The sequence below is a fragment of the Schistocerca americana genome, chromosome 5 (assembly GCF_021461395.2).
Source record: "Schistocerca americana isolate TAMUIC-IGC-003095 chromosome 5, iqSchAmer2.1, whole genome shotgun sequence".
Lineage (NCBI taxonomy): Eukaryota > Metazoa > Arthropoda > Insecta > Orthoptera > Acrididae > Schistocerca > Schistocerca americana.
The window spans coordinates 51,146,937-51,166,298 of NC_060123.1; the positions used below are offsets into that span (position 1 = coordinate 51,146,937).

The following is a 19,362-nucleotide window of genomic DNA, read 5'->3' on the forward strand; positions in this document are numbered from 1 at the left end:
TATATGAGTCTGGCGATATACCATCTGACTTTCGGAAAAGCATCATCCACACAATTCCGAAGACTGCAAGAGCTGACAAGTGCGAGAATTATCACACAATCAGCTTAACAGCTCATGCATCGAAGCTGCTTACAAGAATAATATACAGAACAATGGAAAAGAAAATTGAGAATGCGCTAGGTGACGATCAGTTTGGCTTTAGGAAAAGTAAAGGGACGAGAGAGGCAATTCTGACGTTACGGCTAATAATGGAAGCAAGGCTAAAGAAAAATCAACACACTTTCATAGGATTTGTCGACCTGGAAAAAGTGTTCGACAATATAAAATGGTGCAAGCTGTTCGAGATTCTGAAAAAAGTAGGGGTAAGCTATAGGGAGAGACGGGTCATATACAATATGTACAACAACCAAGAGGGAATAATAAGAGTGGACGATCGAGAACGAAGTGCTCGTATTAAGAAGGGTGTAAGACAAGGCTGTAGCCTTTCGCCCCTACTCTTCAATCTGTACATCGAGGAAGCAATGATGGAAATAAAAGAAAGGTTCAGGAGTGGAATTAAAATACAAGGTGAAAGGATATCAATGATACGATTCGCTGATGATATTGCTATCGTGAGTGAAAGTGAAGAAGAATTAAATGATCTGTTGAACGGAATGAACAGTCTAATGAGTACACAGTATGGTTTGAGAGTAAATCGGAGAAAGACGAAGGTAATGAGAAGTAGTAGAAATGAGAACAGCGAGAAACTTAACATCAGGATTGATGGTCACGAAGTCAATGAAGTTAAGGAATTCTGCTACCTAGGCAGTAAAATAACCAATGACGGACGGAGCAAGGAAGACATCAAAAGCAGACTCGCTATGGCAAAAAAGGCATTTCTGGCCAAGAGAAGTCTACTAATATCAAAGACTGGCCTTAATTTGAGGAAGACATTTCTGAGGGTGTACGTCTGGAGTACAGCATTGTATGGTAGTGAAACATGGAGTATGGGAAAACCGGAACAGAAGAGAATCGAAGCATTTGAGATGTGGTGCTATAGACGAATGTTGAAAATTAGGTGGACTGATAAGGTAAGGAAGGAGGAGGTTCTATGCAGAATCAGAGAGGAAAGGAATATGTGGAAAACACTAATAAGGAGAAGGGACAGGATGATAGGACATCTGCTAAGACATGAGGGAATGACTTCCATGGTACTAGAGGGAGTTGTGGAGGGCAAAAACTGTAGAGGAAGACAGAGATTGGAATACGTCAAGCAAATAATTGAGGACGTAGGTTGCAAGTGCTACTCTCTGAGATGAAGAGGTTAGCACAGGAAAGGAATTCGTGGCGGGCCGCATCAAACCAGTCAGTAGACTGATGACCAAAAAAAAAAAAAAAAAAAAAGAAAGTTTCCTTCTCTTCCTATTCCTACTGTCGAATTCCAGTCACCCATGACTATTAAATTTTCGTCTCCCTTCACTACCTGAATAATTTCTTTTATCTCATCATACATTTCCCCAATTTCTTCACCATCTGCAGAGCTAGTTGGCATATAAACTTGTCCTACTGTAGTAGGCGTGGGCTTCGTGTCTATCTTGGCCACAATAATACGTTCACTATGCTGTTTGTAGTAGCTTACCCGCACTCCTATTTTTTTATTCATTATTAAACCTACTACTGCATTACTCCTATTTGATTTTGTATTTATAACCCTGCATTCACCTGACCAAAAGTCTTGTTCCTCCTGCCACCGAACTTCACTAATTCCCACTATATCTAACTTTAAGCTATTCATTTCCCTTTTTAAATTTTCTAACCTACCTGCCTGATTAACGGATCTGACATTCCACACTCCGATCCGTAGAACGCCAGTTTTCTTTCTCCTGATAACGACGTCCTCTTGAGTAGTCCCCGCCCGGAGATCCGAATGGGGGACTGTTTTACCTCCGGAATATTTTACCCAAGAGGACGGCATCATCATTTAATCATACAGTAAAGCTGCATGCCCTCGGGAAAATTTATGGCTGTAGTTTCCCCTTGCTTTCAGCCATTCGCAGTACCAGCACAGCAAGGCCGTTTTGGTTAGTGTTACAAGGCCAGATCAGTCAATCACCCAGACTGTTGCCCCTGTAACTACTGAAAAGGCTGCTGCCCCTCTTCAGGAACCACATGTTTGTCTGGCATCTCAACAGATACCCCTCCATTGTGGTTGCAACTACGGTACGGCTATCTGTATCATTGAGGCATGCAAGCCACCCCACCAACGGGAAGGTCAATGGTTCATGGGGGGGGGGGGGGAAATACTTTTTTACAAATAACTTATTGAATAATGTAATGCCACATTGTTCACTCATATGTCACTATCAGTCACTGCACACACACACACACACTATATACATATTGTTCCATCACACTTCACTCACTACACACACACACACACACACACACACACACACACACACACACACACACACACACACACACACACACAGATGATCTCTAACCTATTTGCTATCCTGAAAAACTGAGTCAGCATCCCTCCATAATGAGTCAGACGTTGAGCTCAGAAAGGGGAAGAAATATTAGTATAGCTTGGGTGTAAGTATTTCTAGAAAGGAAAAAGAAGAAAAACATAAAGTGAAGGTGTTATGTGGAATGTTGGATATTTTATTATAATAATAATTATTATTTATTTATTTTATCGAACCCCTACTCTGTTTTAGCTAAGTGATCCTTCAAGGTATAAAATGTCTTGCATAACAGGTACTTTTTAGCTGCCTTCTTAAATAAGTGTATTTTTGCATTTTATTTAATCTCTTTTGGTAATTTATTGTACAGTTTTATTCCTTGGTAGAAAATACTGTTCTGAGTTTTGTGTTTATTTTTTCTTGGTAAATTACATTGAGTCTATGTCTTGTTGCATGGTCATGGACAGAGCTGTTTGTGCAGTAATTACCACTGTTATTTTTTATTTTTACAACTGACTGGTAAATGTATTCACATGGAGCAGTTAAAATACCCATTGTTCTGAACAGATCTTTACAATGAGCTTAACTAGTATTTTTGGTTATTATTCTTATGGCTCTTTTCTGGAGTTTGAAAACTGTGTTCATATTTTATGCATTTGTTCCCCAAAAAAGAATGCCATAGCTAAGAATTGAGTGTTCATATGAATAATGTGTAACTAAAAGACACTGCATGTTACACACTGACTAAGGTCATAATATGCTGATGATATTCTGTTTGCAAGTACCTTTGTGTTTTCACACCACTTCAACTGAGAATCAATATTCATTCTTAGAAATTCTGTATTTGTTACATAGTCTATAGAGGTGCCATCTACATTTAATTTAACATTGTCATTTTTCCTCTTCAACCTGAAATTCATGGCGTTAGTTTTCTTTATGTTCAATGTCACTTTATTACTTATTGACCAATCATAAACTTCCTTGGGAGTTTCATTTGCTTTCTCAGCAAGGAGTTCTCCTGGTATCTCAGTGACTATAATATTGCTGTCATCAGCGAAGATGATTTTTTCAAACACTACTGGGAAAGTCATTGATGTATATCAGGAACAATATTGGTCCTAATATGCTACCTTGTAGAACCTCTATATTAATGTATTTTGGTTGTGATAAGTGTTTTACTAAATGTTTAGATCTATTTGAAGTATGTGTTATCTCTACTCTTTGTACCTTATCTGTTAGGTATGATCGAAATGAGTCATTAGCTACCCCTCTTATTCCTAATGCTTCTAATTTATTTAATAGAATCATGTGGTTGGCTGTATCAAACGCCTTAGAAAGAGCCAAAAATATGCCTGTGGCATACTCATCTTTATCAAGAGCATCAAGTACAACTTTTGTGAATTCTACTATGACTGACTCCGTATTTTTGCCACTTCAGAAACCAAACTGTGATTTGCTTAAAAGATTGTATTTATTCATTAATCTGTCTTTCATAATTCCTTCCATTATTTTTGAGAATGGTGACAGCAGGGAAATGGGCTGGTAATTTTCTATGTCTTCTGCATTATTTTTCTTAAGCAAATGTACAGCTCGTGCCTGTTTTAACTGCTCTGGAAATGTCCCTGATGTGAAGAATTCATTTATTATATTTGTTAAGGGGTCATGTATAATCCCTATGCATTGTCTCAGTACACTCACTGATACTTTATCTAAGCCTACTGAATTCTTATTTTATAGTTTTTGAATTGTTTTACTGAATTCATTCTCTGTGGTTGGAAGTAACATCATTGTATTTAGTGCAACATGAGTTACAAGTGTTATATTTGTTTGGGGGGACTTTTTGCTGTAACTTCTCTGCAATACTTGAAAAAGCCTTGGTTACATGGTTTGCTAAGTGCTGTTGATCATTTATTACTTCATCCCCTTCCCTTAGCAGTAAGTTATTTTGCGTTTGTTTACCTCTCCCCATTTCCTTTTTCATAACATCCCAGACTGCTCTATTTTTATTCTCTGTATTATATATTATTTTGTCATTAAATGACTTTTTTGCAGCAATCAGCACCTTCCTATATATATATTTTTGTATCTATGATAGAAATTTAAGAGTTCTGAATTGCGAACCTTTTTCATGGTACTGAGGTGTTTAAGGTTTTGAGCAGACTTCTTAATACCTGCTGTTATCCATCTCTGTTTGTGACATGTTGATACAGACATGCATACTTTTGGAAATGCCTTTAAAAGTTCAGTTTAAACAATGTGGAAAATTTAGAGAATTTCATATTCACATTGGTTTCCTTGTACTTATTTTGTTTTTATAGTTCATTTGAAAAATCTTTTATTTTGATTTCTGATAGATTCCGTTAGTAGGCTTGTAGTTTAGGGAATGATTCGATGCCTGATTTTACTGTTGTTATTTGACAGAGATGGTCTGTTAGTCCGAGATCTTTTATAGCTACATCAAATTTTTCCCTGTCCATATTTGTGGCCACATGGTCAATTACAGATGAAGTCGTTGTGGTAACCCTTGTTGCACTACTGACAATACTTTGAAGGATGTTTATGAAGGTGCTGCTGGATTCGTTTATGATGTTAGTGTTGATGTTAATGTCTCCACACAGAATTATGTTGACCTTTGTACTTGAGACTTTATCTATAACTTCTGTTAACTTACTGTCCACAATACCACTGGGAGATCTATACACACACAAAATGATTAATTTCTTGGTGATATCAAGCCTTGTTAATTCAATAGCTGATATTTCAAAGTGTTTGTCTTCACTTACGTTACTGAGATCATGTCTTTATTTGAACTGTGTTCCTTTTCTAATATAAATGCATGATCCTCCACCCCTTGAAGTAGTTCTGCAGCAAGAGTTTGCCTTTTCATACAATGATAATAATACATGTTGGATTTCTGTGTCTCTACACCAGTGCTCAGTAACACAAACTATTGTGCAGTTCAAAGATTGGAGCTCAACTTCTAATAGTTGTATTTTATTTTTTATTGACTGCATGTTTTGATGGAGGATTGTTGAGTCTATGAAATGCCCCATGTTACTCTTTCAAATGGTTTGTTTTTCTTTGTGACATCTGATATATTTGAGTGCTGGAGACACCCTTTAGGCAGGGGAACCTGTTGTCTGGATTTATCCTAAAAAAGACCTACTTTTCCTGCCTATGACAACAGGTATTTGACCATGTGTGGCCCAAGATCCAACCAATATACTTTCATGAATCAGCTATACCAATCTTCCCTTCCCAGTCGTGTTTAGGTGTAGGTCATGCCTAGTGAAACCCCATCTGTTGATAGTCCCAACAGGTAATGAGCAAAGTTGGCTGTCCTCAGAGCCATCCCCAATCCCACATTGATTCGCCTCACAGTTCCATCAAGGTGTTGTCGATCATGACGCTGGAACAGCTCAACAAAGTGTATGTTGGTGCCATGAGTCAGGGAAGATATCTTGTCCAGGTCACCAAATATGTCATATGTCCCATGATGTCCAAACTGTTTCCTGCCCCACCCACTGTAACTACGTGGTCCTCTTTTGTAAAGGCCTTACATAAAGACCCCAGGTCCTGTATCACATGTCTTAGCCCTGCATTTGGCTGGAAGATACTGGTGGCCTGCTACGCTGCCCCTAAACTTTCCTGTAACTGAGGGCCTACACCTCGCCCATGGCTACTACCTAGCAGCAGCACTTTGTTCTTCCTAAGGCTTTGTACATTCCTAGGCTTCTTGGCCTCAGTTGAAGTGTGCTGCACATTTCCGTCTGTTCCACCTGAGGCTCTTCTCTGCTTAACTCTGGCAGTTGTAGATACCTGTCTTTGATGATAAAACTGTCAGATCGCGTTCTCGTTCTTCCTATCCTCCTACCAACTGCCAGTTCCCAACCACCCTCCTCCCCCTGTCTCCCTTGATCCTTTATGAGTTCCTTCCTTGTTTCCTCCAACTGTGCCTGAAGGGCACAGATTTTCCTTTCCTGTTTCCCATTCAAAATGTTACTCCTGCATACTCTGCAGTTCCAGGAAAGAGGGTCTTCTGTTCTCCCAACATTCTCCCCACTGCATCCCCCCCCCCATAACCAGTCAAAATATTTCCTACAAGATTGGCAACAAATTCCTCTACTCCCTACCCTATAACAGCTCCCATATTTCTCACTCATGGTTAGTTTCGAGATTGGCTGTTTGTAAACAAAAAACAACACAAAGGTCTTATGTGTAGTGGTTGGTTTTTTTGTACTGATTTAGAAATACAATGACAGAAGAATGAATTTGTAATCAATTTGATTTTAGAGAATTTACGTTATCAGGCGTGTTAGGTCAGGTTTTTAAACGTTTATAACTTGGAAAAGTTAGGCCTAGATCGCGTCTATCTAACTAGTAAACAATACGGAATGTGTTAGTTAAATACGATTTATAAGCATTTAATTACACTTTTATTGCGACAATAGACACTGATGAAACAAGTAGCAGTGTTTTTTAAACGAATTTTGCACCATCAAGAAAACTTGAATAGAATTTTTTGTCATGCGAAATTTCGGGTTATGTCGCGATTATCGCGACTTCAGTTAAGGAATAAATTTTTTCAAGAACAAGTGCTGTTGGGACGTAGTATTCAGTTGTGTGACAAGAACAGACGCTACAGCAAGTATACAAAACAAAGAAAATTTACATTTGGCACTATTTCCTCTTAAATAAGTTATTTTAGCTGACGAAGAAAATACCTGTGATCACTCGGCGGCCACACCTTGGTATGATGGTGCTGTGACGTGATAGTGCTTTCATGGCCAGTGTGAATTGGCCGTTACACAGCATTCTCTGCTTTTCAGCACTTTGTTTTTAGAAACTGCTCTGAAGTCTCCACTCTTGCATCAGAATCGTATCGAATACATACCGTTCTCCTGGTAGGACCATCAAAACTGCGCCCACTCTAACTGCGTCCACTCTCCCCTAAAAAAATTCTTTCTATGCATATTTTACAAAATTTAATTTTTATTTAGGTTTAATGACAATTAAGCACAGTGAAACTGACTCTCAAATTTCATAGAAGAATTAGTAAAGAAAATTGTGATTTTCGATGCTCTAGGATGTACCAGAGTTTAATTTGCACAATACCTAAAGGTAAGTTCACACACGCAACTAATGTGGTTCACAGCTTTCAATGTGGCCTCAATTGAAATAATATTGCTGGGTATGTTTCATATATATGTTCCATATATTTATTTATTAGATGTTCAGTATGGTTACCATGTAATTGGCTTCATCAAAATACATTTTACATATTCATAAACGTATAGTTGTTACTAATTTTTAAATTATACATCATGTATTGTACATTATGCACATATATACATACATCTTTTTTGTAGTTATTAATTTGTACATTTTACATACATCATCATTTTACATGTACATAAATACATAAAATTCTTACTGATCAGAAGTTTTCAGTAATAATCATTATACAGGTTACATTCAAGAATTAATTATACAGTTTTACACATTTAGTTAATGATAGTTACATTATTTCCTTGTTTATACAGTCCTTCGAAATTACTTCCAAGATATTCTTCATTTGAGTAGTATGCTTTATTTTTAAAACCTTTGTCTAATACCTCTGTAATTTAAAGAAGGTGAGTTTTTGACTGATTGTGGCAGTTTATTATATGACTTTAGACCTTGGTGTTTGTGACTGTTGTGTGTCAGTGACAGCCTAGAACAAAAAATCTCAGTGTAACAGGTAACTGCTCGGAAAGATCTGTTGAACAAAAAAGTGCCAGCAGAAACACGTTACCATCAAATACTATTAAATGAAAAAATCGTGTGAGAGTAACTTGTAATAAAACTGAACACGAGACAAAAAAGGAAACAGAGAAGAAGAAGGAAGAAATATACATATTATCGACGAGCCATGGCAAGGGGCTGGCTACATTCATGTCTGATATGCAGTCCGAATATAAAGTGATTGGAATTTCGAAACCTGGTGCCCCTCCACGAGAAGTGCTGAAAAACTGTGAAAGTTCCGTGAAAAGCGACGTCAACTGTGTCATAATCGGAGGGGGAAACGATGTCTATAAAAATGAAAGCAGCCTTGCTGTAAGAACACTGAAAGAATCGCTAGGAAAAATTTCACAGGCGAAGGTATTTGTTGTAAACATTCCCTACAGACACGACTTAACGGAAGACTCGTGTGTAAACAAAGAAATCATCGCGACAAATCGGAAATTCAGGAAGATCTGTAGCGGTTTTGTGCACACAACTTTCATTGAAGCAACGAGTTCAGTAAGAGAGAATTTTACTAGACATGGACTGCACAGAAACAACCTAGGCAAGAAAGTGCCGGCGAAAGAAATTCTCCAGGTGATAAAGACAGCAGGAGTGGGTGCCTATGTAAAAATAGCACTACCTGCAACAGGTTTTCTGCCAATGACAACAGAAAAGAAAAGTGCACCAACAGCATATGAGGAAGAAACATCTGCAGATACACCCTATGATGAAAAAATTACAACTGTGCAAACATGTAAAGCGTCACAGTCACCAGTGGCATTATCAGTAGCAGCAGTGGAAAAGGAAGTAACAGTAGCATCAACAGCAGAAGTTTCACCAGTAACAGTAATTATAGTGCCTCTAAAAGGAGAAATGAGAATTGCAGCAGGAGAAGCAAATGGCTCTGAGCACTATGGGACTCAACTGCTGTGGTCATAAGTCCCCTAGAACTTAGAACTATTTAAACGTAACTAACCTAAGGACATCACACATCCATGCCCGAGGCAGGATTCGAACCTGCGACCGTAGCGGTCGTGCGGTTCCAGACTGTAGCGCCTTTAACCGCTCGGCCACTCCGGCCGGCAGCAGGAGAAGCAGCATCAAGTGTTACGTGTAGACGGAAAACAGCACCTCCTGTCCATCTAAATGATTTTTTAGTGGAAGGCAGCAGGATGAAGCAGCCCAGGAGATAAGTAGTGTAACAAATTTCACAACACCTCACCAAAACGTTCAATCTAAAATAAACAACAATTATGATCTTAAAATTTGCTATCTGAATGTTCAAGGACTAATAGATAAAGAATTTATTGTAAACAGTTTTGGACTAGATAACAAATTTGATATTTTCTGTCTGAGTGAACATTGGGTTACTGAGAGTGTACTTACAGTTGTCAAACTTGATAACTATAATGTAGCAAATAGTTACTGTAGAAAACTGCATATAAGACGTGGTGTGGCAATATATATTAATCAGTCATTCAGCTGCTCCATTGTTAAGTTGGACCTAAATTATTTATGTGAGGAACAGAACTTTGAAGCCACTGATATAGTTATGGACAGTCTTAAGTTAGTAATAGTATCCCTTTACAGGTCACCTAAGGGTATCATCAATGTATTTCTAGAAAAATTGGACATGCTGTTAGATGTACTAAGAGGGACCAGATGGTTGCATTATAACATAGTAATTGGTGGAGATCTGAATGCAGATTTTGATATAACAACACATAAACGTACTGTGACTGAGTTGAAAACCTTTTAAGACAGTGCAATTTGCACTCAATCAATAACAGGCCCACAAGAGATAAAGCATGTCTTGACAATATTTTTGTCAACTTTAAAACTACAGAAGAATCATGTGCTGTTACAGCGTTTCCATTTTCAGATCATGACTCTGTATCTTTAAACTATACAAGTAGGTTCTGTATTGATAATAGTAATATTCCTAAGCCTGTCCCAAAAGTTATAATCACCAGGCCTGTCACAGATGACAAAATTGTTCAGCTCTGTAAGTCCCTTGCTGAGAGAGACTGGTTCAACCAATGTCATGGTGACACAAGTTATAGTCTTAGTGCTGATTTGTCAGGGAAACTATTATTTGAGAGATTTTTTAAAACATTTCTGACACAATTTAATGACAATATCCCCATAAAGAAATGCAAATTAACTGACAAAGGCTTTACAAACAGGGCTACAAACAGACAAAATTCATGGTTCACTAAACAATTATCAAGTATGAAAAACCAAGTTGTGGTGTTGCACAATATATGTAGCAATCAGAAAACAGAACATGCCAGATTAGCCTATATAAAATGCAGGAATGAGTATAAGAAAGCCATCGTGGAAGCCAAAAAAGCACATAATTTCAATACCATTGATAATTCTACAAATAAGTGCAAAGCTGCATGGAAATTAATAAATGGTGTTGCTAAAGATGTAAGAAGCAAAAAAATTAATATAAGTCCCCAAAAATTCAATGATTTCTTTATTAAATCTGTTGAAAATGTAGGAAATACTATAATCAAACCTGATAGCAATTCATCAGAGTTACTTTCTAAAAATGTTTGCAGAACACCAACAGACACAGGTACGTTTATGTTCTCCGAGGTCTCACCTAGTCATGTCCTAAGCATTGTAAAACGGATGAAATCTTCAGACAGTGTAGATATATACGACATATCCTGTAATTTACTAAAGAAAGTAATCGACTATATTGTGTACCCCTTAACATTCTGTATAAATAAATGCATATCTGAAGGATATTTTCCCGAAGAACTCAAAGTGGCTAGGGTAATTCCAATATATAAAAAGGGAGATATGGACTCACCTTGCAGTTACAGACCAATCTCCATAGTCCCAGCTTTTTCTAAAATACTGGAATGTGTAATTTACCAACAGCTATCTGTCTATTTTGAAAAATTAGGAATAATTAGTGAATCTCAGTATGGTTTTAGGAAAAAGTTGTCTACTGTGGATGCTATAGACTTTGTAGTCAAATACTTACATCAAGTGTTTGAGGATAAGGGCTATGCTCAACTCACATTTTGTGATCTAAGCAAAGCTTTTGACTGTGTAAAGCATAAGCCACTCCTAGAAAAACTGGAATTCTATGGCATTAGACATAACAGCCTCAAATTAATAAAATCATATCTTCAGAATCGTAAGCAAGTTGTTTGTGTAGGGAGAGAAATGTCGAGTATAGAGCAAGTCAGGTAGGTGTTCCGCAGGGATCTGTGCTGGGCCCCTTTTTGTTCCTGATAATGATAAATGATCTGCCGTCATTTATCAAGTCCACCACTGTGTTGTATGCAGATGATACAACATTTCTTCATGCTAGTGAGGATTTCAATAGCCTTAAAACTTGTGCAGCAAAGACAATTGACCAAGCATCCTATTGGTTCAAGGCAAATGGATTCCTGCTGAATGAAAACAAAACACAGCAGATGGTCTGTAGTCTTAGAGACAAGCTTCTGTCAGACGATCCAAGTTATGTCAAATTTTTGGGGGTATACATTGATGATAAATTATCTTGGGGTCAACATGTACAATATATTAGTGGTAAATTGTCTAGAGTTATTTACCTGTTAAGGCGACTTATGGATTGTGTTCCTGAAAAATATGTTAGAACATCCTATTTTTCATTCTTTCAGAGTATAATAACATATGGAATTATTTTGTGGGGGAACTCTAGCTGTGTACATGACATATTAATACTGCAAAAAAAAAAGCTATTAGGATAATTACTGGTTCTGCATATAAGGCACACTGTAAACCATTGTTCTGTGAACAGAAAATCATGACTGTTATAAACTTGTACATATACTATGTTCTAATTGATATGAAGAAGAAATTACCAGAAACAAAAACCAGAGAAAATGTACACAACCACAATACAAGAAGGAATAGGTGCCTCTATATTCCTTACCACAGGTTGTCAAAGTCACTCAACAGCTACGAAATCATGGGGTACAAATTATTTAATAAACTTCCTCAATCTGTACAAGAATTACCTGAACAATTATTCAAACAAACAATTCATGACTGGCTAGTCCTCCACCCATTCTATGACATAAGAGAATTTATCAACTGTAATATAATACTATAATGTTAACAAGAAACCTGTTGTTTCTTTCAAACTATTAATTGTATTTTAGTATGTATATGACGTTGTCTATTGCTGTAATGGCCGAATGACAATAAAATTATTATTATTATTATTATTATTATTATCATGGTATATCAAGCATGCAGTTGTTTCTAGTGCTGTCCAAGTGTAAATTCATTCTGTGTATATTGTTGTACATTTTCTTTTACGTATATTAAGCAGTTATATGTATAGAGACTTGGGAGGGCCATTATGTTGATTAGGCTGAAGTTCTCCTTACAGGTTTCTCTTGGACCCAATCCTTGTATACATCTAAATGCCTTTTTTGCCATTTGAATACACAGTTTGTGCCTGTTGAATTACCTCATAAAAGATTCCCACATTGTAGCTGTGGCTGAAAGAACGTGTAGTAGCAAAGCATCAATAATCTTTTACTGACAGGATATTTTAGTTTATGCAGCAGGAATATCATGTGTGCAAATTTGCCTGTTAAATAGCTTATACGGCCATCCCATGAGAGCCTTTGGTCTAATTTTAACCCCAGTAGTTTGACACTGTGAATCTCTTCTTTCCATACCTTCAGTTTAAAATAAATTTCCTCAATTTTTGTGTTGTTTATACATAACTGGCCAATAATACACCACACCCTACATTTTTCAAAACTTCATTATTTTTGTTTACCACGTCTTGTATACTCTCACCTGTGGAGTTCATGGTCATATCACAGCATATAAAACATTTCCGCAGGCTATATAGTTTGAGAAGTCATTAAGGGGATACGGAATCGGATTTTGGGTTAAAAAATCGAATTTTTTTTTATTGGCGTATTATATTCTGCCATGTTTCCTCTTTAAAATGACGTATCATACATAGCTCTACTACAATTATAACTATTTTATTTTTATATATTTGTGAGATCGGGTATTGCGCTTTAGTTATACACGTCTCTCGTGGCTGACCATGAACTTTTTGGCAGTACCTTTAAAGTGACATGAATTCAAATATCCCGGTTTCCAGCGACTATTTATACACTAGTTGCCCGAAAATGTTTCTCTCTGGTTTCCTCAAGTTACTCTTTGACTTTGTGGCGGGACTGTTTTATTAACAGTGTGATATAAGAAAGTAGTTGTTGTTGAGTTATTTCGTATTTAGTGCTTCATTTTTCGCAGTGAAAATGCCTAGAGCTAAAGCAAAAGTATTTAAAAAGCGTGTGAACTGGCAAAAGAAAAGAAATAATGATTCATTAGCAAAGCAAAGCAGTTCATCATCATCACTGTTGGAAAATGTGAATCCACTTATTACTGATTTGCCGAACGAACTTACACCAAATGAAAACAGTGCTTCTCATAAAAAACTAAGAGATTTGGAAGAGAAATATAATTTACTTGATAGAGGGAATGAAGTTTTTGAACTCATTGATACGAATATATTGTGTGAAGCTCTTGAAAACAGTTTGTGCTGCAAAAAATGTCATGGAAACGTTTCTCTGAAAGTAGAATCCCATGTTGGCCTGGCTGCCCAGTTTAATTTAATATGCAGTGTTTGTAAATACAGCTGTAAGTTTCCAAGTTCGGTTTCAGTAACTGTAAATAATGGATACAAGAAAACTGAACTTTATAGTGTAAATATTAGGTTAGTTTATGGATTGCGAGCAATTGGTAAGGGCAAAGCAGCTGGTGATATGCTATGTGGTGTTCTAAATCTTCCAAGTGCACCTTCAAAGTTTGAAGCTTACAATTATGTACTAGGATCTGCAGTTGAAGATGTAGCACAGAAGTCAATGCAGGTTGCTGTGGAAGAAGCAGTGGAAGAAAATGACGGCAGTCGTGACCTCACAGTGGCGTTTGATGGCACGTGGCAGAAAAGGGGCCACACCTCCAACAATAGTGTTGTAACAGCAACTAGTGTTGATACTGGCAAGGTTATTGATGTTGCAATAATGTCTAAATACTGTAGGTGCACAGGCAGGCTGAAAAATGAACACAGTGATGACTGTATTGCTAATTATTATGGTAGTAGTGGTGGCATGGAGGTTGCTGGGGTGAAGAAAATTTTTCATCGCTCTTCACAGTGGTATAATGTTCGCTATGTCAAATATCTGGGAGATGGTGACTCTAAAGCATTCAAAGAAGTTTTGGAAAGCAAACCATATGGGAACAGTGTAAATATAAGCAAACTTGAATGTATAGGACATGTGCAGAAGAGAATGGGTGCCAGGCTGAGAAGGTTAAAATCAGTTATGAAAGGGAAAAAACTAGATGATGGGAAAACCTTGGATGGCAGAGGAAGATTGACTGATTCCATAATAGACCACATTCAGAACTGCTATGGCCTTGCAATCAGGCAAAATACAGGCAATCTTGAAGAAATGAGGAGAGCTATATGGGCTTTATATTTCCACACCGCATCCACGGATGAGCATCCACAACATGGTTTGTGCCCCAAAGGTGAAAACAGCTGGTGTAAATACAATAGGGGACTAACAACAGGAGAGAAATACATTCACCACCACAGTCTACCATCAGCCATCATGGCAGAAATAAAGCCCATTTTCAGAGATCTGGCTGACAGAAGTCTTCTGATGAAATGTCTTCACAGAAAAACGCAGAACCCCAACGAGTGCTTGAATAGTGTGATATGGCATCGTCTCCCAAAAACAGTGTTTGTCGGAATTAATACACTACATTTTGGTGTGTATGATGCTGTGGCAACCTTCAATCTTGGAAATATAACTAAATGCCAGGTCCTTCAAAAGTTGGGTATGTGTGTTGGTTCCCGTACGGTACGTGCTATGTTCTTTTTAGATCAGCACAGACTAAGGCATGCTGATAATATAATCAAGACATTAGTGAAAAAAGCAAGACAGGTGCAGAGGGGTGCCAAAAGAAGACTTGAAGATGATTATGAAGACTGTGAAGGGGGTATTAGCTACGGATCAGGAATGTTTTAATATTCTTTCTCCGTTTCCCGTAAGTTTACTTTTTACTTCATCTAGGAACATTATCTCAGGTACTGGTCAACCTAGAAGTCTGAAATTTTTATGACGTAGTGACATAGGTCCCTATTACATACTGAAACAACGATTTTTTAATTACTTGATTTACAAAAGACTTAGGGGTGATAGTCTAGTAAAAAGCGATGGAAAAAATTTACTTAAAAATAAATGTACAATATCTCTGTAAGAAAATACTTTGACAATAAACTGTTGTTTCAGTATTGTTGTAACATATGAATGCACATACAGTAAAATTTTTACCTCTCTGTCTCCAGTAGTTTGTGAGAAAATGTTCCCTATAGTAGGCATATATTAACATTGCGGGGATAGGTGATTCCGTATCCCCTTAACATATATAATTTATTTATGACTTAATCAAATTAAGTGGTTTGTCTACAACAACTTAATATTCTAATTTTTTAGCAATTATCTCATGTGATACTGAGTCAAATGCTTTGCTTGAGTATGAATGTTATAGTGCAGGTTGTGGCATTAGAGCTGTGACAAGAGTTAAATACAAGGAAGACGAAAGCCAAATTTTGTATCAAAATTCGCACAGGGATAAATCAGGGGCCACTAACAAATTTATGAAATAAATAAAACTCGGGGACGAAAACGGTGTCTGCAATAGCAAAAGAATCAGTAGCTTGCGTATAAGTATCATCTGCAGAGATGCCACTCCTCCAAGATTTTAGAATCGTATTGTATTCTTTTATACAGGCATTTAGAATAACCAGTTTTTAGTTTAAGAGCTGCGACATCACAGTGTGGAACTAATTCCCTCAAATAATTCACATCTTACAAAATGCTCCGTAACACAAGTCACGAGTGTTTATACAACTTGCTTTTTTGGTTACATGTATTAAGTTTATTTATTTATTCACCCAAAAATCTTTTAAGATTGTGGACTACGTCATTGGTTTGCAAATATAGACCTCTCCTCTCCCCATAAGCACATATACACCCACTGCTGCAGAAAATCAGTCATAGGTTGCTGTTCTTGTAGTTCCAGAAGGAGCGAAAATGTACCTCTCGACCATTGCTGTGACAGAATACTTGTGTTTCTAAATACTGCCACCAGGGAGCAGTGCTGGAAGGAAACTGGCGCAATGAAGTACAACCAAGTTGAGCTTGGCATGACAAAAGTGGCGTCTATTAAGTTGTTCCACTAAAAACTGGGAGGTCGTACATGCAACTGCAGTATGCTACTAGCTGTGGCGACACCTTTGATGCGTGTGTGAAACCGGCTTAATACATAATTCTTATGATATCAGATGCCTGAGCAATGCAGCCAATGACAAATGGCAGAGCATATAGTTGTTTGCATGAGCGTTCAATTCAGATGAACAAAGTATAACTGTCTGTAGGCACAGTGACTGACAATCTCCATAATATTATTAATCAGCCACAGAAGGTTCTTTCATTAATTTGTTTTTATTTACACAACAGATCGTATCAACTAAACCTTGGAAATAGCAAAAGTACTGGCTGGAGGGACAAGTAAATTACATATCCCCTCAATCTTTGTTCCTTGATTTTTCCAGTATCATTTCTCGTTCCAGTCCTCAGTCATAATAAATCGGCAAAAATCGGAAGCCACCGGTAAAATAGCACATTTCCTTCATCAATCACTGCCCGAGCTTTGAGATCCTGGAATAATGTTGGAAAGCATTGGCAAGAACTCCAGTGTTGAGCATGAGGAAGCTGCAAGTGGCATCCCTGCATACCAACAGTAGTGCTGTTACATAAACTGTGCCAGCGATAGACGTGTGTTCGGTAGCGCTCTTTTTTTTTATTATTATGCTTCTTTGATGAAATGACACTGTGGCAACACCATGGTTACTTACAATCGGTGGTCAGAGGAAAGGCTTCTTATCACACACAGAGGATAGGAAGAGGTGCGTAGGATAGCTCACACGCCTCTCCTGGTTAATTCTTAATCCGTCGTTTTGTCTTTTTTTTCGACGAATTTTGCGCTCCTTCTGTGCCTACGGCCCTGGTGTACCTATCCCGCCACCCTCTCGGTACACCTATGGCCTCCATCTATTCTCTCAAACGAATGAATATCTACACACATAGATGGGGAATATGCTACTGAACTTCCACATACTCTAGAAAATTGTTCTAAAAACGAAAACAACATTGGATCAGTTATACGCTGTTATTACACTTGTATGCAGAGAATTTTTTCACACTGTCTGCATTTTAATTATAATGCACTTCAGGGATGCGATCCAACTATTTCCTAGTTTAGAAATGCCACTGCTACGGGAATTAGACTGCGCTCTGACGACCGTCATGCCTACGATAACTATGATTTTTCCCTTTCGAAGACTTTAGATTCGTGTCCGTTGCGCGCAAAGTCCTCTAAACAAGTCCTATGGTCTGTATAGCAAAGACCTTTTAACAATTGTACAGTGCAAGGAGGTTGGTACACTGCGTACGCCACAGATCTTAACAATTGGACCGATTACCAAAAATGTTTTTGTGGTACCGAGGGAAGATAGTTATATAAGTGGTGTCATCCCCCACCAAACGTTTGACAACTGCAAATTACACGTTTCTCTTCCTACGGCAACTTTTTTGAAGTTTGTTGGCGCGTGTGGCAACAGCACTGTCATTCTCATGTGATGTTTAAGAACGTCGTCTGCAAATGACGTCAATGTCTGATGGCGATGTTTCAACTGTTATGAAATTATTACCCGCGTATCCGAGTCTTGTTTTTATTGGAATTGCATTAGTTTGTAATCGTTTTAAATCGCCGAACAATACATGGACTGCTTGTTTGCAGTGACAAGTTTATAGTTTGTTATGCGGAAATCAGATAGCACCCGGGATGTATTCTTCGCCAAGTGAAAACTGTTATCTCGACTTACGTGTTAACGCCCCCATATGACAAGTAGTATATGCAGCTATGTAGTCAAAGAGAGGAAAATTGTGAACTCTTGAGAACATTATGGACCAGAATGAGTCTTGTTGTGAGACTTATAGATGTTGGCGCATCATTCAGCGGAATGTTGAATAAATCACAGCGTTTGCTTCTGGGCTTATTTGTTCTCCTGCTAGTTGATATTATTTGGGTGTCATCGTCAGAGCTGACCAAGGTAATAAAATATGTAATGTTGGGTTTCTTTGTTAAATACATGTTCTTGTTTACACTGTTAGAAAACTTAGCAGAAGTTAACATATGACTACCGAAAATATCCATCTAAGATAAAAAAAGATTTGGTCTATTACTGTCTAGAAATTATCGCAGCAAGATTCAGTGAAAGGAGATGACAATCTGCATGAAATATGTTGCCGCAACCAGATATTTAGGTGTCAGGAAACTAGACATAAGTATGATGAGTAGGGAGGGCTATTTATATACAGTTGGGTCATTCCATGTCAGTTCAACCAGGGGCTCCAGCTCATAGTCTCAGATTTGACTGAAATCTAGTACGCTAATTCTACTACGTGTGCAACACTCGTGTACAAAGTATTAGTTTCCCCTGCCAATTAGTTCCAGACTTATGAAAGAAGGTGGCGTGATCTGTAAATTGCAACCTGCATCTAGCAATCTATCTTCAGACCCAACTTCAGGTCTTAATAACTTTGGAACTATTCCACACAGTCCACTGCAACTTTTACAACCCAGTAACATCTATTTAGAGAACACACTCCATGAATCAAAACACCAACAACATATTTCTGAGGGAAAATAAAAATTTCCAAAATATGATTAAAAAAATGTAATACTTTAAAAGGTACATACTGTAGGTGCCCTCTACGCCAAATATAATTCACTCAAAAAAGGGTATAATTTTTTTGTGGTAAGCTTAATGTGGCCTAAACACACACAGAACTCATCATGCCCATATCAGTCACAAAAACTGAGTTACATGCACATGAAAATACAAAAATTACCTGAAAAACATGGATTTTCGAAGTGTGGTAGCACAAAAGGGACAAGTGGTTTCCAGACCAAATTTCACACACTGCATAAGTAGACCATAATGATATATATCTCAAAATTTCAGCATTTTATTGCAAGACATTTGTGTACAATGGAA

General features: G+C 37.6%; 1 protein-coding gene across 1 annotated transcript in view; it reads left to right on the forward strand.

Moving 5' to 3' along the window:
- Nucleotides 1-17,747: 17,747 nt before the first annotated feature.
- LOC124615821 (solute carrier family 35 member F5) overlaps nucleotides 17,748-19,362 on the forward strand; it is a 171,321-nt gene continuing 169,706 nt past the window's right edge. The window contains exon 1 of the mRNA XM_047143961.1: nucleotides 17,748-18,414. Coding sequence (XP_046999917.1) covers nucleotides 18,217-18,414 — 198 coding nt within the window. The 5' untranslated portion in view covers nucleotides 17,748-18,216. The remainder of the gene's footprint in view (nucleotides 18,415-19,362) is intronic.